Source organism: Entelurus aequoreus, linkage group LG02 (assembly GCF_033978785.1).
Source record: "Entelurus aequoreus isolate RoL-2023_Sb linkage group LG02, RoL_Eaeq_v1.1, whole genome shotgun sequence".
Taxonomy (NCBI): domain Eukaryota; kingdom Metazoa; phylum Chordata; class Actinopteri; order Syngnathiformes; family Syngnathidae; genus Entelurus; species Entelurus aequoreus.
Genome location: NC_084732.1, coordinates 35,797,226 through 35,819,418, shown reverse-complemented (window position 1 = coordinate 35,819,418; position 22,193 = coordinate 35,797,226). Strand labels below are relative to the sequence as shown.

At 41.6% G+C, this 22,193-nt stretch overlaps 1 protein-coding gene across 1 annotated transcript in view; it reads left to right on the top strand.

Annotated features, from left to right (window-relative positions):
* Positions 1 to 374: 374 nt before the first annotated feature.
* The window catches only part of urb2 (URB2 ribosome biogenesis homolog), a 44,536-nt gene continuing 22,717 nt past the window's right edge, over positions 375 to 22,193 (top strand). The window contains exons 1-6 of the mRNA XM_062025930.1: positions 375 to 631; positions 1,765 to 1,920; positions 1,999 to 2,175; positions 14,176 to 15,212; positions 15,301 to 15,439; positions 19,846 to 22,138. Of these exons, the coding sequence (XP_061881914.1) occupies positions 1,795 to 1,920; positions 1,999 to 2,175; positions 14,176 to 15,212; positions 15,301 to 15,439; positions 19,846 to 22,138 (3,772 nt within the window). The 5' untranslated portion in view covers positions 375 to 631; positions 1,765 to 1,794. The remainder of the gene's footprint in view (positions 632 to 1,764; positions 1,921 to 1,998; positions 2,176 to 14,175; positions 15,213 to 15,300; positions 15,440 to 19,845; positions 22,139 to 22,193) is intronic.

Genomic DNA, 22,193 nt, shown 5'->3' with positions numbered 1-22,193 from the left:
ACTTATTTCATTTTGCTGCTGCTATGTGGAATAAAGACGAGGACCATTTTATTTTCTTTCTTTCAAAAACCTCTGCTCCACTACAACGTGTCATCCCTTCCGCTCTTGACGCCTTCAAAATAAGAGCTCAAGGCATATACTGTATAACATCTTATAACAGGAACTTAACATCATAAAGAGGCAAGCCCATAAAAATAGGTTACATAAATAAATAAAAAATTCTGTTGACTGAGTCGCTATTTTTTTCTGTCAAATCTACATCGTTTTTTATATATAGTGTACAGTACGTAAAAAAAAAATATATATATATACTCGTCAAATCCATATATTGTTCCCTGTTTCAAGCGGGCCTCCGGGGGCAACCATAACTGCAGTGTGGCTCACAATGAAAACGAGTTTGAAACACGTGATTTAACAAAAGCAGTAAAACAACACACAAAGCGTAAAACATATTTAAATGATGTTACCCAAGTTTCTTGACTTAAGATGCGGAGCTCCAACTACCGCCAAGAAATTGTCTGGCGTTTTAATCGACTCTCGATTGCTTTTGCTTGGTGGAGAGGCGGAAAGTTGAAAGGGCATGCGACTGTGAAGCAAGGAGACACGTGCAAACTGAGAATTTGTAATTTTGGTGAGTTACTATAGTTTGGAAATGTTTAAATATGGACCAACATGGATATGTTAGGACAGTAATGGCTTACATGACGAGAACTGAATCGTAAGGTTAGCCAAGTAGCGTGTTTGTTAATTGTGTTGTCTGGTTAGCCGCAATAGCATGAACGCATAGTACGTTTAGGTCCTGCTAATTCAAGAATAATCGATCACATAGTATTACAAGATACTTTAAACATGTTGAGAATACATCGTTATTGTTTTTAGGCCAACGGGTTGAACTAGTTTATGCAGGCACGTATCTTTATTCATTGTGATAAGTATAAGTAAAACAAATTGCACTGTGCCTAGTCTATAAAATCCGCTACACCTCCCTGATACCGAAGTACATGTCAAACTACTTCCTTAACGTAAATGACCGCCATAACCACAACACCAGGGGGAGCTCCACTAACCACGTTAAACCCAGATTCCGATCTAACAAAGGTCTTAACTCATTCTCTTTCTATGCCACATCAATGTGGAATGCGCTCCCAACAGGTAAAAAAGAAAGGGCATCTCTATCCTCCTTCAAAACCGCAATAAAAGTTCACCTCCAGGCAGCTACAACCCTAAACTAACACCCTCCCCGCATTGTTAATAATCAAATGTAAACAATCAAATGCAGATACTTTTACTTATGCCTTCCGATCTCTCTCTCTCTCTCTCTCTCTCTCTCTCTCTCTCTCTCTCTCTCTCTCTCTCTCTCTCTATCTCTCTATCTCTCTATCTCTCTCTCCCTCTTCCAAAATCCATTTCTCTGTTCTCAATTGTTGATGACTGATGATAACAACCAAACCTAACCCCCCCTTCACACCCTGGATTGTAAATAATTCAATGTGATTATCTTGTGTGATGACTGTATTATGATGATAATATATATCTGATAGTATATATCTGTATCATGAATCAATTTAAGTGGACCCCGACTTAAACAAGTTGAAAAACTTATTCGGGTGTTACCATTTAGTGGTCAATTGTACGGAATATGTACTTCACTGTGCAACCTACTAATAAAAGTCCCAATCAATCAATCAATTATTAATTTGTCCTGGCAGCAGTAATATTTTATCTGTATGTAATTGTAATTTCACTGTGTGAATGCCACGTTAGGTGTGAGAAGCAGCTCAGTTTCCTGCAAGGATGGCTGCCATATATTCTGGCATCCATCTGAAGCTAAAGAGCACCCAGACACCATGGGAGGACAAGTTGAAGCTAGCACGGTTTGCCTGGATCTCCTGTCAGTGCTTGCTGCCCAACAAAGAACAGGTAAACATCATTATGAAGTGATATGTACATGTACGTTACATATTTGTACCCAATTATCTTGATTTTGTGTCATCTTAGGTTTTGCTGGATTGGTGCACAAATGCTTTGAGCGGCTGGTACAGTAAGAAACACCAGTTCTCACAAGAGGTTGTGGAGGGCTTGTGGCATTACCTTGATGACTTTCTTCATAGCCGTAAGCTCCACACCGCTCTCAAGCAAGGAAAGACTGTCAGTGTGAGGCTTAACATGGCACAGGTTGGTGATTAATTCAATAGTTCTGTATAGGGATGTCCCGATCAACTTTTTTGACCAGTCCAATTCGGTTCATTAGGTCTTCTAAGAATTATGTATTTTTTCATTCTTACAGCCAGATCTGTGTGTTGCTTTTTGTACCTGACGGTTTTGGCTACAACTGTGTCCTGCCCATACTTGCCAACCTTGAGACCTCAGAATTCTGGGGGGGGGGGGGGGGGGGGGTTGAGGTGCAGGCAGCCTATCCCTTCCCCTTCGAGCTGTCGTGGATGAAATGAAATTCTTTTTTCCAATCATTTTGGAACTTGCAAGCATATTTCTTCTTCTTACTCGTCATCGCCATGTCTCTTCTTCGTTCTTCTGCTTCGTCTCCTTCTTGTTGTGTGTGCAGTTGTGCACTGAGCTCCAAAAGCCGTAGATGTTATTGTAGCGTCCCGGAAGAGTTAGTGCTGCAAGGGGTTCTGGGTATTTGTTCTGTTGTATTTATGTTGTGTTACGGTGCGGATGTTCTCCCGAAATGTGTTTGTCATTCTTATTTGGTGTGGGTTGACAGTGTGGCGCATATTAGTAACAGTGTTAAAGTTGTCTATACGGTCACCGTCAGTGTGACATGTATGGCTTGCATTCCCTTGTGTGTGTGAGTGTGTGTGCGCTTGAAATTAACGTTATCATTAAACCAGTTAAAAGATCATACAACGTGTCAGCATTTCTTGACATCTTCGAGTAAAGACCATTGTTAAACCCGTCCAACGCTACATTAGTATGTGACTGGGCCGGCACGCTGTTTATATGGAGGAAAAGCGGACGCCTGGACAGCATACGGCTGTTAAGGGGTGAAGGTTTCAGGTGAGAGAGGACGCTAAAGGCAGTGCCTTTAAGGCACGCCCCCAATATTATTGTCCGGGTGGAATTCGGGAGAAATTCGGGAGAATGGTTGCCTCGGGAGATTTTCGGGAATGGCACTGAAATTCGGGAGTCCCTCTGGAAAATCGGGAGGGTTGGCAAGTATGGTCCTGCCTCAGAGGTTGTCACGTGACGTTAATGTGCTGTGTCTGGTCAGCTGATTTAAACAGTTTTTGACGCTGTCTTCCTGCTTGTAGTAGCAGGCTGACAGCGCCATCTGCAGTCTGACTTCTTCAGAACTGTGTCCCAGGTGTAGAAAAGTTGGTACGCCCCCTTGTCCCAGTCCACAGTCTGGTTGACGCGCTTTCGGATCTCGATGGCTTCTCTGAACCAACCGTGGTATTTGTTGCTCTCACTGCCGATGACATGGGCATTGTCCCGATCCATGTGGTGGTTATCCCTCTTGCAGTGATCTGATATGACAGACTTCAGCTGTTCTTGTTCTGCTTGTTGTCTGGTGGCTCGTGTGCACGTTTTTGATGTTTCTTTTTCACATTCTTATCTATGCTCTTTTTTTTTGTGATGTTAAATGCTCTGCCAGGTTCTCACACACATGATTTGTAGCACGACAAACAAGGTATTTCAAATATTACGTTGCATTCGTGTTGTTGGTCTATTTAGTCCTTGGGGTGAACTAACTGTTGTAGTTTAGTGTGAGGTTTGACCGGAGTATTGATGTTGTGATTGTTCATGGCTCGCTGCACCCTCTCTTGTGACACCCCCGATGTATGCAGGTATGACAATGGCCCTGTTTTGTTTCTCATTACTTTTGTTTGTTTTTTGTTTCCTCTTGAGGATGTTTTGTTTATATTGTTGCCGCCCTGTATCTATGGCCCACTTTGGGTAGTTGCAAGTTCTCAGTGCTTTCATAATGTTCCGTTCCTCCTCTATTCTGTCTTGTTGTTGGGTGATGAGATGATTCCTTTAACCCGATTCTGATACTTTGACAATCTATTATAGATGTTAAAATGTTTTCTAGCAAGTTACTTAACTAAAAGAGGAACTGCACGTTTTTTGGAATTTTGCCTATCGTTCACAATCATTATGAAAGACATGACGTTGACTTATATATATTTTTTGCATTCTAAATATTAAATAAATCTGCTTACAATGGAGCCTATGGTAGCTGTTCAATTCTGCCTATAGAGCCCCTAAAATACATCCAAACACCTCCATTAGGGTTTTATATACATGATGTAAGTATATATGTAATGTAGTAACAGGCATATTTATAATAACATTTAATATTTACGTATTTTGATCAATTTGAGCATACCTGGCTCATTATTTCAAAAACGCATCGCGTTTTTTTTATCACTGATTTATGCTCACTGTAGACTTTATGAGAGCCAACAAACCTAATAAAACATCACTTACCATGCAAGGTATGATGTCATTAGGATGCCGACTGCTAGGATGTTCATATATTCCCAAGCACTTTTCATGTCTTTCTCGCCAGTTCCAGGTCCCAAATGGCAGTCAAAGTGTCCCAACTTGTCGGGTTACCTACTCAAACATCTCCTGTACATGGAAATGCATAATTTATGATCTAGAATAAACTTACAGGGAGCAGGGAAGCGAGAAAGCAGCAGACCACTCGATGATGCACACACGGAATGATCACAGCGCCGCTATAAATAGTTTGTCTGTGTTAGCGCTTATAATGATAATAATACCACTAATACTTGGTTAATATTCAAGTCACGAAATGTAAATTGAGTAATGTTGGAGCTTTTTGTATGGTCATTTATTGGATTTTATTCGCAAAATAGTGGAGATCCCATTGGCCCTGCTTTAAGCGGACTTTTATTTACGTTTAATATTTAGAATGCATTTTTTAAAAGTCCATCTGTTGCATGTCTTTCATAATGATTGTGAACGAAAGGCAAAATTCCCAAAAAAGTGCAGTTCCTCTTTAAGCAAACACAATAAACAGGGATGTCCCGATCAATACTTATGGTTATCATTGTGATTTTTTCGGCCACAGATCCGATCCAATTTTGATTCCGAGCCATTACTTTGACAATATTTTAAAGAAATGACATTTTTTTATAACAAATAACTAAAGTAAACACAATAACATACATTTATTGCAAATCAGATGTATTAATTTTGTGGTATTGAATGCTACAATTATTTTTGACAAAATTAAAGTTAAGTTCAAGTTAAAGTACCAATGATTGTCACACACACACTAGGTGTGGTGAAATTTGTCCTCTACATTTGACCCATCACCCTTAATCACCCCCTGGGAGGTGAGGGGAGCAGTGGGCAGCAGCGGAGCCGCGCCCGGGAATCATTTTTGGTGATTTAACCCCCAATTCCAACCCTTGATGCTGAGTGCCAAGCGGGGAGGTAATGGGTCCCATTTTTATAGTCTTTGGTATGACTCGGCTGGGGTTTGAACTCACAACCTACCAGTGGCGTGCGGTGAGGTTAATGTCTGGTGAGGCACGACTGCATCATCACAGTCAAATTTAAAAACATATGAACCTGCAGTGCAGGTGTACCTAATGTTGTGTCTCTGCGGTCGTTTGTGGCTCCTGCAGCGCGAGCATTGTTGTTTTTGCACTTTTTGGCTTCTTGTTAAGTGACTTTTTTTGGGTGGATTCGGTCTTACACGTGGAGGGTTTGGGTGTGGGCTTTGGTTGGTGTGGCCGCGGCGCTCCCGTCGGGCAGTGCATTCTGCGGTGGAGGTGCTTGGCACCAGGAGGCGGGGTTATGATACGAGCCTCACACAGTGCGTCTCTAGCAGCAGATTTATGATCGCTCAGCACTAAAAATAAGTTACACACATACAGTTGTTGACAAAATACACAGTACATTATATACCTCAGCTAACTAAATTATGGAAATGTATAATATAATTCATATAGCAATACGGTCTCACTGCACAGCAGGCCAGCAGTTAGCCGAGTCGCAATCCATGGTGAGGCACAAGTGCCTCAACTGGCTGCTGATCACCACACCGTCTCTTCTCAGTATTTGAACGGCAAATGTGAAAATAAAAATAATCTAAAAATGGTGAAGTTAAATGGAAAATAACTTTAGTATAATCACTGGATACATATAACAATTTAATTAATTTTTTTTCCTTTTTCCTTTTTTTTTCTTTCCATGATGGCAGGTGAGGCCGTGCCTCCCCTGCCTCTAGTGACGGCACGCCACTGCAACCTACCGATCTCAGGGCGGACACTCTAACCACTAGGCCACTGAGTAGGTTAAAGGCCTACTGAAATGAATTTTTTTTATTTAAACGGGGATAGCAGATCCATTCTATGTGTCATACTTGATCATTTCGCGATATTGCCATATTTTTGCTGAAAGGATTTAGTAGAGAACATCGACGATAAAGTTTGCAACTTTTGGTCGCTGATAAAAAAAAAAGCCTTGCCTGTACCGGAAGTAGCGTGACGTCGCAGGTTGAAGGGCTCCTCACATTTCCCCATTGTTTACACCAGCAGCGAGAGCGATTCGGACCGAGAAAGCGACGATTACCCCATTAATTTGAGCGAGGATGAAAGATTTGTGGATGAGGAACGTGAGAGTGAAGGACTAGAGTGCAGTGCAGGACGTATCTTTTTTCGCTCTGACCGTAACTTAGGTAAAAGGGTTCATTGGATTCCACACTTTCTCCTTTTTCTATTGTGGATCACGGATTTGTATTTTAAACCACCTCGGATACTATATCCTCTTGAAAATGAGAGTCGAGAACGCGAAATGGACATTCACAGTGACTTTTATCCCCACGACAATACATCGGTGAAGCACTTTAGCTACGGAGCTAACGTGATAGCATCGTGCTTAAATGCAGATAGAAACAAAATAAATAAGCCCCCGACTGGAAGGATGGACAGAAGATCATCGACAGAAGATCATCAATACTACTATCAGGAGACACCGAACCAAACACTGGACCTGTAACTACACGGTTAATGCTGTGCCGCCTGTCGAACCCTAGCAATGCTGTTGCTAACGACGCCATTGAAGCTAACTTAGCTACGGGACCTCGTCAGAGCTATGATAAAAACATCAGTGCTCCACCTACACCAGTCCTCATCTGCTCATCAACACCCGTGCTCACCTGCGTTCCAGCGATCGACGGCGCGATGAAGGACTTCACCCGATCATCGATGCGGTCGGCGGCTAGCGTCGGATAGCGCGTCTGCTATCCAACTCAAAGTCCTCCTGGTTGTGTTGCTGCAGCCAGCCGCTAATACACCGATCCCACCTACAGCTTTCTTCTTTGCAGTCTCCATTGTTCATTAAACAAATAGCAAAAGATTCACCAACACAGATGTCCAGAATACTGTGGAATTTTGCGATGAAAACAGAGCTGTTTGTATTGGGATACAATGTGTCCGAATACTTCCGTTTCAACCATCGACGTCACGCGCAAACGTCATCATACCTAGACATTTTCAACCGGAAGTTTCGCGGGAAATTTAAAAATTGCACTTTATAAGTTAACCCTGCCGTATTGGCATGTGTTGCAATGTTAAGATTTCATCATTGATATATAAACTATCAGACTGCGTGGTCGGTAGTAGTGGGTTTCAGTAGGCCTTTAATGAAGTGGCTAGTAGCTACAATAGCTGAAAAGAAACAAAAACTACTTTTGGCTCCGGTTTAAAATATTTGAATGGAGGTTAATTTGTGTCTGTATAACTTGTTGCTTTTTTGATATTTAATGTATATACTTGGAGTGAATTTTTAGTTTGAATTATGTAAACTGAATGTTTATTACATAAAATTATGAACATACAGCAGATTACACTTAGTGCCGCATTACCTGCCTCTTTGTAAGACCCATGTCACGTGACATCAAAGGTGACACCTCATTGGCTGGTTTTGAAACGGGATCAATTGCTTCAGTCTTAATTTACTGGAAGTGGGGCAGTACGGCTCGGTTGCTAGAGCCGCCATGCCAGTCACTGCAGTTGTGTCCTTGAGCAAGACACTTTGCCCACCTGCTCCCAGTGCCACCCACACTAGTTTAAATGTAGCTTAAAGATGTAGATAATGTGTTTCACTATGTAAAGCGCTTTGAGTGTCTAGAGGAAAAAAAGCCCTATATAAATATACTTCACTTAATTTTAAAGCAGCAAATTTTCTGCACTGAATTTTGAAACACAACATTTTTAAACACACTCATTTTGCAAAGATTTATTTTTCAATTAAATTGTCAGCATAATGTGATGTAAAAAAAAATACAAACGCAAAAAAATTAAGTTTCATAAATTCAGTGTCAAAAAATATTTTGAAATAGACACAAATTACCTCCATAGGTTTGGGTTTTGCCCTCCAAGCCTTCCTGTATCCAGAGACTTACTCCTTGAGTTTGTAAACGATAACAAAACCACCCAAATGATTTTAGAACAATACTAAACAAAAAGAAAAATGTAGATCTAATTACTTTAGTTTAATCGTTTATATACTGTACTGATACTACAAACCCCGTTTCCATATGAGTTGGGAAATTGTGTTTGATGTAAATATAAACGGAATACAATGATTTGCAAATCCTTTTCAAACCATATTCAATTGAATGCACTACAAAGACAAGATATTTTCTTGATGTTCAAACTCATAAATTTTTTTTTTTTTGCTAATAATAATTAACTTAGCATATTATGGCTGCCACATGTGCCAAAGTAGTTGGGAAAGGGCATGTTCACCACATTGTTACATCACCTTTTCTTTTAACAACACTCAATAAACGATTGGGAACTGAGGAGACTAATTTTTGAAGCTTTGAAAGTGGAACTCTTTCCCATTCTTGTTTTATGTAGAGCTTCAGTCGTTCAACAGTCCGGGGTCTCCGCTGTCGTATTTTACGCTTCATAATGCGCCACACATTTTCGAAGGGAGACAGGTCTGGACTGCAGGCGGGCCAGGAAAGTACCCGCACTCTTTTTTTACGAAGCCACGCTGTTGTAACACGTGCTGAATGTGGCTTGGCATTGTCTTGCTGAAATAAGCAGGGGCGTCCATGAAAAAGACGGCGCTTAGATGGCAGCATATGTTGTTCCAAAACCTGTATGTACCTTTCAGCATTAATGGTGCCTTCACAGATGTGTAAGTTACCCATGTCTTGGGCACTAATGCACCCCCATACCATCACAGATGCTGGCTTTTGAACTTTGCGTCGATAACAGTCTGGATGGTTCGCTTCCCCTTTGGTCCGGATGACACGATGTCGAATATTTCCAAAAACAATTTTAAATGTGGACTCGTCAGACCACAGAACACTTTTCCACTTTGCATCAGTCCATCTTAGATGATCTCGGGCCCAGAGAAGCCGGCGGCGTTTCTGGATGTTGTTGATAAATGGCTTTCACTTTGCATAGTAGAGCTTTAACTTGCACTTACAGATGTAGCGACCAACTGTACTTAGTGACAGTGATTTTCTGAAGTGTTCCTGAGCCCATGTGGTGATATCCTTTAGAGATTGATGTCTGTTTTTGATACAATGCCGTCTGAGGGATCGTTGGTCACGATCATTCAATGTTGGTTTCCGGCCATGCCGCTTACGTGGAGTGATTTCTGTAGATTCTCTGAACCTTTTGATGATATTATGGACCGTAGATATTGAAATCCCTAAATTTCTTGCAATTGCACTTTGAGAAACGTTGTTCTTAAACTGTTTGACTATTTGCTCACGCAGTTGTGGACAAAGGGGTGTACCTCGCCCCATCCTTTCTTGTGAAAGACTGAGCATATTTTGGGAAGCTGTTTTTATACCCAATCATGGCACCCACCTGTTCCCAATTAGCCTGCAGACCTGTAGGATGTTCCAAATAAGTGTTTGATGAGCATTCCTCAACTTTATCAGTATTTATTGCCACCTTTCCCAACTTCTTTGTCACATGTTGCTGGCATCAAATTCTAAAGATAATGATTATTTGCAAAAAAAAAAAGTTTATCAGTTTGAACATCAAATATGTTGTCTTTGTAGCATATTCAACTGAATATGGTTTGAAAATGATTTGCAAATCATTGTATTCCGTTTATATTTACATCTAACACAATTTCCCAACTCATATGGAAACGGGGTTTGTATATTAGATATGAATTGCACCAACATCTGAATGAATCACCCCTAATTTACATTGAAGCTTTAGCGCAGGGGTCAGTAACCTTTTTGCCTGAGAGAGCCATGAAAGCCAAATATTTTAAAATGTATTTCCGTGAGAGCCATATAATTTTTTTTTAACACTGAATACAACTACATGCGTGCATTTTTAAGTAAGACCAACATTTTTAGAGTATAATAAGTCTTTTATTATTTTTAGTAACATTGTTATTATGAAGCTAACCAATTATAAATAAAATTACCATTAATGCGACCTCTGTTGCTGCATGGTTTTGCTGATGGCTTTGTAGTCTGGTTGATACGTGGTGAGGTTAAGCTTCATGCAGGCGTTGAGGCTTCCATCCGTTAAACGTGATCGTAGGTTGGTCTTGATATTTTTCAGATGTGAGATGAATGCTCACATGCATACGTAGAGCCAAACATGGTCAATACGGCAATACTCACACGCTGCAATGTGTGTATGCGACGGGAAGCGCGTTCCAAGTTTTCACAATCAGATGGTCTTCGGGTTAAAGTTTTTTCATTTCTGTCCACTTGTGCTTGCTGGCCAGCTCTGCTTTCTGTTGTGCAAGTCTTTCAAAATTTTCATTCAGTGATTTGAACTTATTCACCCACGTTAGAGCAAATTGTAGCTCAAAATCTCTGATGGAGACACCATGGATGCAACTCAGGTCGGCTTTGTCCACTGCACACTCGTGTTGATGGGTGATGAACTTAAAAAGACGAGTGCGCTCACGAAAATCTCCAAAGCGTGCTTTAAATCAGTGGTCCCCAACCTTTTTGTAGCTGCGGACTAGTCAACGCTTGAAAATTTGTCCCCCGAACCGGGGGACAAATTTTAAAAAAAAATAAAAAAAATTTAAATTTAAATTTTTTTTTTAAAATAAAGAATACAATCATGTTTGCTTACGGACTGTATCGCTGCAGATTGTATTGATCTATATTGATATATAATGTAGGAACTAGAAATATTAATAACAGAAAGAAACAACCCTTTTGTGCGAATGAGTGTGAATGAGTGTAAATGGGGGAGGGAGGTTTTTTGGGTTGGTGCACTAATTGTAAGTGTATCTTGTGTTTTTTATGTTGAATTTCATTAAAAAAATAAAAAATAATTATTTATTTTTATTTTTTATTTTTTTAATTTCTTGTGCGGCCCGGTACCAATCGATCCACGGACCACGGTGGTTGGGGACCACTGCTTTAAATGACTGCAGGAGATCAGATGTGAAGCCAGCTAGCTGCTGGAGATCAAAATGTTGAGCTCGGTCACTTGCTGTGCATGCATCTTTAAATTCTCTTTTTTTCAAAGTGTAGTAAACGACCTGTTTCAATATCCACAATAAGGAGTTCCAGCTTGTTTTCAAATGCAAACACTGCTTGCTGAAGAGATAAGACTGTATTTCCGATGCCTTGTATTTTCATATTGAGCTGGTTCAGATGTTCAGTCATATCTACGAGATAGTAAAACTTCAGGAGCCACTCAGTGTTAGCTAGCTCACGATGCCCGACGCCTTTCATTTCAAGAAAAGTCAGGATTTCGCTCAGGCATGCCGCAGAGCGGCTGAGAACCTTCCCTCTTGGCAACCAACGCACATCGCTGTGCAAAAGCAGACCAGGATAATTATTCCCAACTTCATCCTGCAGTGTTTTAAATTGGCGATCAATAAAATTAACTACTCGAATGACCAGCGACATCACCTCACCAAGCTGCTCGCCACACCTTTGAGCACAAAGCGCCTCCTGATGTAGAATGCAATGAAAACTTGGGATGGGTCTATTTTCATGTTCACGAAGAAGCGCTACAAATCCTTTGTTTATCCCCACCATGCACAGAGCACCATCCGTACACACCGAAACAAGCTTATCCATCGGTAGATGTTTTTCTTTAGCAAACTCAATGAAAGACTTGAATAAATCCTCCAACGAATTTAAATCAAAGCCAATAGTCGTTCAGAATTAAAAAATGTAATGGATATCGTACACCCCCATCCTGTGTTTTTGTCTGGTTTTAATCTTGTTGTCCCATTCATTGGCAAAACAGCAAGACTTTCCTCGCGCAGAATGTCACCGGCAACACACCGTGCAATCACGCTGAACTGGGATAAATGGCTTACGTCTGTTGACTCATCCAAATAGAGGGAAAATAAGTATTTATGTCCTTCACTTGTGTTTCCTCCACTTGATTTGCCATCATGATGGTACGATCGTGAACAGTTTTTGCTGATAGAGGCATGTCTTTTATTTGTTTAATGATCTTGCCTTTATCCGAAAAGTTGTTAAAAAGTTAATTGGCCACATTAAGCATGAATGTTTTGGCATAGTCGCCATCTGTGAATGGCTTTCCGTTCCTCGCTATTGCTAAAGAACCAGCAAAGCTAGCCTAATTGAAGTCACCTTGTCTGGTCCATACACATAGTTGCTGCTGACTAGCTTGCACTCTGCACTGTAGCTCTTGGCATTTTTTCTTCCTGCTGTCCCCCGCTGGATATTTCGATGCAAATGTAGCATGGCGTGTGTCGAAGTGCAGCTTTATATTTGACCGTTTCATCGACTAAATATTATCACTGCATATTAGCCACACCGCAGAACCTGCTCTTTCACAAAGGCAAATTCCTCTGTCCATTCCTCCTGAAATGTACGGTACTCCTCATCTTTTTTTCTTTTCGCCAACTCCTTTGTCAAAGCGGTTTGCGCTGCATGAACTACCTAGCTAGCTAGTTGGAAGGGAAGTTTACTTCTTGGCCTCACAATGATCCGTGGGGCGACCGCATCATCCAATATAAATAAAGGACCCTCCTGTACCCCGAAGGACTGCTAGGATTGGCTGAGCCTTGAACATGTGCGGTAGAAAACGGATTGATGGATTAAAATGCATGATAATGTTTTATATCCATCCATCCATCCATTTTCTACCGCTTATCCCCTCGGGGATCGCGGGGGCGCAGGAGCCTATTTCAGCTACAATCGTTTTGTATTTTGAACGTTATTTTTAACACTGTGATTTCCGGCGGAATTATTAATTACTTATCGTTTCAAGCAATGTCAGCTAAGATTTATCTGAGAGCCAGATGCAGTCATCAAAAGAGCCACATCTGGCTCGCAAGCCATAGGTTCCCTACCCCTTCTTAAGCGGTTAGTTGTTTGTCTCGTCCTGCTCGTTGTGTGTGTGTGTAGCATGCTGAGCCATTCCTTTTCCTCGAGACCTCTAGTGATAATGCTACATGGAAGAAACGTAGTTTGTTTTCCACCATGGCAGTGAGGATTAGTATCTTAGAAGTGGCTCCCCATTGTGGATACACGACGCGTTCATTACAGCTTGCTCTCAAATTCGAGACAGTATTCTGGCAAGACGGCGTGGCGAAGTTGGTAGAGTGGCTGTGCCAGCAATCGGAGTGTTGCTGGTTACAGGGGTTCAATTCCCACCTTCTACCTTCCTAGTCACGTCCGTTGTGTCCTCGGGCAAGACACTTCACCCTTTGCCTCTGATGGCTGCTGGTTAGCGCCTTGCATGGCAGCTCCCTCCATCAGTGTGTGAATGTGTGTGTGAATGGGTGAATGTGGAAATACTGTCAAAGCGCTTTGAGTACCTTGAAGGTAGAAAAGCACTATACAAGTATAACCCATTTATCATTTATCATTAAGACACGCACCCTCCTGAAGTTATTGCAACTTCTGTATGTGTGTAACAAGAAATATGGGAATAGAATTGTGCCTCCCTGAGCATGCATCCTTTTTGAAGGAATCTTTTTTATGCAAGTACGATTTTTATCCAGCTGTGGTAAACATCAGTTTAAAAAGGATAATATCCAATGATCACAATCGGGACATCTGTGTTGACTACGCTTAAAATATATCCAAGTTTAATTTCCATCATCTTGTCCCTTGAGAAGATAAATGACTGCTTAAATGTGAATGTGTATCTGTCTTTTTGTGGTATGTAATATGCCTCTAGTGGTTGTGAGTTAAAACATATCTTTTTTCCCATTGTTCTTTGCTTCCAGCTGCTCCTCGACCTCCTTGAAGAGAGTGCTTGTGACCCCACCACGCTGTCAGTTGGTGTTCCCACCCTGCTGAGTGTATGTCAGGGTATCCTCTCATCTTCTGTTGTCTCCTCTATCTTCACCACCAAATACGAACTCATGGTCAGTCTCACGGTCAAGGTTTGCTCCTTCGCATGCCTTCAACTGCAGCAAGCTTCACGTGCAGGATCTCATCAGCCTGAACCCACAACAGACACTGTGAGTGACTTTTACCCTCAAGGTGATGGCACCCCTAAGTCGGAATTGGAGGAGGACAAGCCAAAGGAAAATAACCTCTCAGCTCATTTATTTGAGTTGTTGCTGCAGGTTTTAACGGCATATTTATCAGTTCAGCGCCAACAAGCCAATCCGAATAGGGTCTGGACTTTGGTAACCAGCCAGATGATCCAACCGTTAGTGCTCCTCAGACACATGCTCACATCTGTTGACTATGTTCCTTCCCACACAAATCTGTGTGTCAGTCAGCAGCTCTGCAGAGATGTGCGTGTTAAGATAGACTCCATTCTTCAGTTTTCTCTCTTCTCTGCTGAGCACCTGGCATACTACAAGGAGGATTTGCTTCCTTCGAGGGAGGTTTCCAAGAAACGTGGCACCCCTTGGACAAAAAGCCCCTTAAGGCCTGCCAATGATTTAATTTGCAAACTAGTTTCCTGTGAGCCGCCGCTCCCCTATTCTGTGATGTCAAACACCATACCGCTGCTGTTTAAGTTTTTTCTGGAAAGCTACAGGAAAACTCGAGGAGAAAACGAGGAAGATCAGAGGTTGCTGTGTTTTAATTTCCTCACGCAATTGGTTCCTGCTTTAGATCTGTCCCCCTCCAGCTCGTCCGGTTTCCCAGAAAGCTGGAGTCTGGCCCTGCTAGCTACGGAATCACTGCTCAGCCAGGTGCTGTCTGCGGATATTTACAACGTGACATCAGACAAAATAAGACATAGAGAGGTCCAGCTTAAATTTTACAGAAGCCTCGTACAAATCTTCTTCAATCAGGCCCAGCCAAGGTAAATAGCAGTTTTCTAACTTCTAGTTAATGTTAGAGCTAAAATCTGTTGTTCAGCAGGTAACATTGTGATTTAACACATCTTTTAGCATACCTGCGTGGTACCGCTGTTTGAAGGTGCTACTGGGTCTCAACCACCTGATTCTTGAACCAGACCTGGACAAGTTGTTATCCTCAGCCTGGGTTGCTGCTGAATGTATGGACGCACGAGTCCAACGGGCCAGACAGGTATTGATCGTGTCCTCTGTTTTATTATAACAACGTTAATGTAGAATATAGCCACCAAGCGGTACAGTTTAGTTCAATTTGTTGCAGCAAATAACCTCTTATATGACTTGCATTTTTGTTGGAGGATAACTATCGGGTGAAATCAGAGCATACTAGTTAGATTTGACGAAAATTAGAGATGGGTGATATGGCCATATACAGTATATTGCAACCTCTTGTAAAAACTATATATATCACGATATACAAAAACCAAAACCAATGAAGTTGGCATTTGATTGATTGATTGAGACTTTTATTAGTAGGTTGCACAGTGAAGTACATATTCCGTACAATTGACCACTAAATGGTAACACCCGAATAAGTTTTTCAACTTGTTTAAGTCGGGGGCCACTTAAATTGATTCATGATACAGATATATACTATACTAAATTGATGTTAAATGTTGTGTAAATCGTAAATAAAAACAGAATACAATGATTTGAAAATCCTTTTCAACCTATATTCAATTGAATACACTTCAAAGACAAGATACTAAACGTTCGAACTGGTAAACTTTATTTTTTTGCAAATATTAGCTAATTTGGAATTTGATGCCTGCAACATGTTTCACAAAAGCTGGCACAAGTGGCAAAAAACTGAGAAAGTTGAGGACTGCTCATCAAACACTTTTTTGGAACATCCCACAGGTGAACAGGCTAATTGTTCATCAAATCATCAAGAGGTTCAGAGAATTTGGAGAAATCACTGCACGTAAGCGGCAAGACCGGAAACCAACATTGAATGCCTGTGACCTTCGATCCCTTAGGCGGTACTGCATCAAAAAGCGACATCAGTGTGTAAAGGATATCACCACATGAGCTCAGGAACACTTCAGAAAACCACTGTCAGTGACTACAGTTCGTCGCTACATCTGTAAGTGCAAGTTAAAACTGTACTACTATGAAAGCCATTTATCAACAACACCCAGAAACGCAGACGGCTTCGCTGGGCTCGAGCTCATCTAAGATGGACTGATGCAAAGTGAAAAAGGGTTCTGTCGTCTGACGAGTCCACATTTCAAATTGTTTTTGGAAACTGTGGACATCGTGTCCTCCAAACCAAAGAGGAAAAGAACCATCGGGACTGTTATAGGCGCAAAGTTGATAAGCCAGCATCTGTGATGGTATGGGGGTGTATTAGTGCCCAAGACATGGGTAACTTACACATCTGTGAAGGCACCATTAATGCTTGAAGGTACATACAGGTTTTGGAGCAACATATGTTGCCATCAAAGCCACGTCTTTTTCATGGACGCCCCTGCTTATTTTATTTAGCAAGACAATGCCAAGCCACATTCTGCTCGTGTTACAACAGCGTGGCTTCGCAGTAATATAGTGTGGGTACTAGACTGGCCTGCCTGTAGTCCGGACCTGTCTCCCATTGAAAATGTGTGGCACATTATTAAGCGTAAAATCCGACAACGGAGTGTTGAACAACTTAAGCTGTACATCAAGCAAGAATGGGAAATAATTCCATGTGAAAAGCTTCAAAAATTGTTCTCCTTTGTTCCCAAACGTGTGTTGTTAAAAGGAAAGGCCATGTAACACAGTGGTAAAAATACCCCTGTGCCAACGTTTTTGCAATGTGTCTCTGCCATTAAATTCTAAGTTTATGATTATTTGCAAAAAAAAAAAAACAATTCTCATTTCGAACATTAAATATCTTGTCTTTGCAGTTTATTCAATTGAATATAAGTTGAAAAGGATTTGCTAATGATTGTATTTTGTTTTTATTCATGATTTACACAAAGAATTTACACAAAGAAAAAAATAGAGTTGCAAAAAAGACACAATGAACATATTGCAAAGAATGTGTGCAACAACATGAACAATCCAATAATATGTGACGTAGATACAGTTTCCTGCTGCGTCATTGGCTGTCTTTTCACCGATCGAAACTTAAAGGAATTGACGGAAGGGCACCACCAGGAGTGGAGCCTGCGGCTTAATTTGACTCAACACGGGGAACCTTACCTGGCCCGGACACGGAAAGGATTGACAGATTGATGGCTCTTTCACTGGTTATGTTTTTTGTATTAGGCATATAAATGACAATAGAACCATTTAAAACTGGGTTACAAAGACTTCTAATATGGCTGGTGATGTACAGTATGCGGTAACATATTGCGTAATTTCCGGTTGTATTATTTTCTGCTCGGTTTAGTCAGGTGCTGCCCCGCACACTTTACTTGGTATAGTTACTAGTTATTTGTAATGATCCGCTCATCTCTGTTTTCTAGGCTTGTGAGTCTTTGGGCACCACACGATTTGACTTAATTCGATTTTTGAGGGTAACGATTCGATTCAGAATCGATTCTCGATTCAAAATGATTCTCAATTAAAAATCAATACTTTTTAAATAATAATGGGTGCCAGTTCGATGACGTAGTATCCTGCCCAAGGACACAACAGCAACGATTGGGATGTCGACAGTATGGGGCCGCATGAGCAACCCGAGCACTGCTGGAGGGCCACACCGACAATATTTCAATTAAATTTTGCTCAAATTATTTTTGATATACCGTAAGATAGATAATAATAATAATATTTTCATTTAACCTAACTTATCTTTATACAAAAGCAGATGGCTTTTGATGGTTTTATTTTTAACACTTTCTTACACAACACTTCCTGATGTGTAATACAATGCAAAAATTTCAATTTCTGTCACTTTATCCTGCCGCCTCTTTGTTGTGAACGTAGCACGCCTGTAAGGTGATTGGCGAAGAAGGAGGAAGCGTTGCTGTTGCGGAAATGAGGAGTGAGGATTGGTTTTCCTTTTGGAAAGAACGAGATAAGGTGAGCTGTGTTAGTATAGCATGCTCAATAAAAGTTTAAAAAGAGCATCAGACTTGGTGTGCACTTCTTCTGGACGCTACAATTGATGTCCGAAGTGGGATGAAATGCCTCCCAGTTCGCCTTGCCATCAAACCTGGGAGTCTTCATTGAGGACGGAATTCCCCCTGTGGCAAGCAGCGTGGCTGCACCTGTAAACGCTGTCTCTCTCTCTCTCTTTCTCTCTCTCTTTGCGGCGAGCTCCTCACGTGGCACGTACCTCCCGATGTTGTAGCACCCAAACAGTGCAGTATGCGCAAAGTTTTACTTCTGACACCAATTGTAGCGTCCAGAAGAAGTGCACACCAAGTCTGACGCTCTTTTTAAACTTTTATTGAGCAAGCTATACTAACACAGCTCAACATATCTCGTTCCTTCCACACGCACGTCTCCTCACTCCTCATTTACGCAACTCAAGAAGACAACATCTACTTCAGCAGGTCGTTACACTATATTCTTTAAACACAGCAACCTGTGTACCACAAATTAAGCACACGGCTTTACCTTTACTTGGCAGTCCATGTCTTGTTAAAAACACGCCATTCGTCATCAACTTTTCTCTTTTTAGCGTCTCGGGGATAACCGGGCATCACTTGTCGCTGTGCGCCTTCCCTCACAGGACATACGCACATATAACACTTTTCAAAATAAAAGCAGCACAGTTGTGTTGCACGCACGACATAGATGTTTTTTAAAATGTATTTTGTAATTTGTGATAGCCGCTGCACGCACGAGCATACGTCCACACGGAAGTAATACAAATAACGCTTTTCAAAACAAAAGCAGCACCGTTGTATTGCACACTCGAAATAGATACTTTTTAAAATTTATTTTGTAATTTATAATTGGCCTCACGCGGGCCGCACAGGGACGTACAAAGGGGCGGATGCAGGCCGCAGAATGCCCAGGTCTGGTGTAGACCATGCTTAAGTCAACAGCCGAATTGGGGGCCTTTGTAAGGTTAAGCTTTTTTAAATGATTCTATTATATTTTATATATTCCAATTAATATATTGTGATATATATCGTTATCACAGGAAGCTGCACTATATTGTGATATAGCTTTTAGGCCATATTGCCCATTCCTACATCAAACCACTTTCTATTGAAGCTACCATAATTTAAAAACATAAGTTATTAATTAATAATTAATATGCAAGGTCTCAATTGCTGAAATGCAAATAAAAGCGAGGACGTCCTGTCTGCAAGCAATAGTACCTGAAAGTAATGTCGCCACTCTGTAGGCTATGTTTTTGTTAGTAGATATGCATTGTGTTGTCATATGGCACAATGATTACAGGTGAGTACTTAAGAATGTTAACAAAAAACGTGGCTTCCATCTGTTGTTGACACTTTAGTGTCTTGTTTCACCCCAGTAAAGGGCACTTTGGATATTTAGGATCTTTTACTGGAATTTTAATGGAAAATCAAATCGGGCCAGACTGTGCTGATTGGTAGAAACAAGCTAATGTATGATACACAGTTTAAATGTTTTCCTATGGAAAGTAACACTTTTTTTGTTGTTCCCCAACAGCTGATGCTGTGTAGTGTTCTCCAGACTTACACTAAGCTGCGTCAGTTGCCTCGCTTCTTCTCTGAGCTGCTGTATGTGATCTGTCGGCCATCCCTGCATAACCTCCGACCTCCTCTGCTGTGTGACAAAATATCCGCCTCAATCAGAACCAGTGTTCTCGACACACCTCCCTCCCAGAGCCTTGAGATCTGCTCCACAGCGCTGGAAACAATGACAACATGTATTATACCTATCCTGTCAAAGGAAAACCAAGCAGAGATGATGGTGGATGGAGATAATAACAACAAAGAAAGGGATCAGGAGAAAGAAGATGCATCAGTAATGCTTTTTTCACTTAGCCAGCTCCTTCACGTTGTTCTATTCAGTCTGAAGTCAATAGACAATGCCTCCCCTCGTCCCTTAGTCGGACAAGCTCAAAGCCTGATGGAGGAGATGCGGAATATTCTTAACAACCTGCAGAAGCTTTTTTCTGCAGAAAATACAACAACAGCAACAAGTTCAGTTCAGAAAAAGCAAGAGTCTCTGAAAGCATCTGAAACAGTACCGCTATGGGAGCTGAAGACCCAAGAGGCGATTCTTCTGCTCAGATACACTTGGAGGGAAATAGACACACTTTTTTACCTCCACTGTAGCAAATACACATCTTTAGATAAAAGTGAAGTCCTCTTTGATGCTTCGGCCTTAACCAACATAGAGAATCTTCTCCATCCTTCCTCCGCTTCTCCATCCTGCAGCCCCGTCAGCTTTGTGCATCTCAAGCTTCTTACTTTGCAACACTTAAAGAAAGTGTTGTATGATTCAGCCTCATTTACAGAAGCGAGTACAGCTGAGTGCCTCAACAGTGCAGCTAGGTTTATCATAGCTCCAGATGAGCTCCAAGTGTGTTCTGAAGAAGATGGTGTGTGGGACGGGCAGATGAACACTGTGAACTCTAGCTCCTGCCGTGTTGCACACTGGTATGTCGTCACAACAAACCTATCTTTGCTTACCCCTCATTTGAGTCAAGAAGACGTGAGCTGTATTGTGGACGTTCTGGTTAGTTCACTGCTAAGGAAGCAGTCCGTTAGAGGAAAAGATCTACTAACTGTCTCCCTCATATCTTCAGAGCTCCTCCAAAGCGCCGTTTTTGTCGAATTGCCTTCACTGTTTTCAGCTACAGTTGGCTCCCTGACACAAAGGATTTTGAGGGTTCTAACAGCAGCACATGTCCCCAAAATTTGTTCGACACTCGAGAAATACCAGGAAATACAAGAGGGGGAGATGATCACGGCTGAGCTTTGGTCCCCACTGTTAGTGGAGGATATAAAAGTGTCCTCTCAGTCTGGGCCAATGTTTGTACTTTTAAGTGATGCTCAAATCAAAGAGCTCACAGACCTACTAGAGATCGTATCAAGCCTAAACCCGGATGGACTGAACCCCAGGGATCTACAGTCCCTTTTTCTTCTCCTTACTTTCATACTTACGTCAGCCTCTTGTCGTTCTGAGGCTCCAGATTCAGGGGATTGCACACTATTGTTGGTGAAGCTGCTCAGGACACTTGCTTGTTTAGTAGAGGGTAGAAATTTCGGAAGTGTTCTGAAGGTAATTTACGGAAGCACTCTGCTGCAGGCTGTATTGTCCTCCCTCTTATGGCGCAGCAGGAAAGAACAGTTTAGCTCCACCTGCAGCTCAGACTGGTTGGATTTGATTACAGCCATGCAGGATTTCATCATGTGTATGGTCCAGCTGATTATTGTCTGTAACATCTCCATGCACCTCAATCTGGACAGCTTTGCCTCCTTTCTTGCCAGTGAGGAAGAGGTGGCAAAAACCGGAGTGTCCACCATTGCTATTCAGCTTCTGCTGGCATCGTTGGCCTCCTTCTTTAAAGCGATAACCTCTAGCCTGGGGAGAAGTAAACTAACAGATGCCACTTTGACCCAGGTGCTCACAAGGACGACATCCTCACTGGAACCTGTTGTGGAGTCAGTCCTAAAGACCCAGAGTGTCACCGACCTTAATCCAGCCTTTGTGGTGGACAACGTCACCACCATGCTGCGGTGTGAGCTGTCCTCCAACGATCAGACCTCCCTGAGACACAAGATGTTCTATCAGAGTTTTTCACAGCAGGTTCTTAAAGAGATGAGCTGTGCAGCAAGACCCCTGGACTTCCTGGTTTCCTCTTTTCATTTTCTGGCAACGTTTTGTAAGACCGTGGTAAAGTCTGGAAGAAAAAAGGAGGAGGAAGAAGAAGACAATAGCGAGACAGTATTGTTCAGTCAGATCCTACACAATGTACACATACTTTTGTCAGGTAAATCCACTTTCATTCTAACTTTATTCACTTAAAACTGTGTTTCTCAATACTT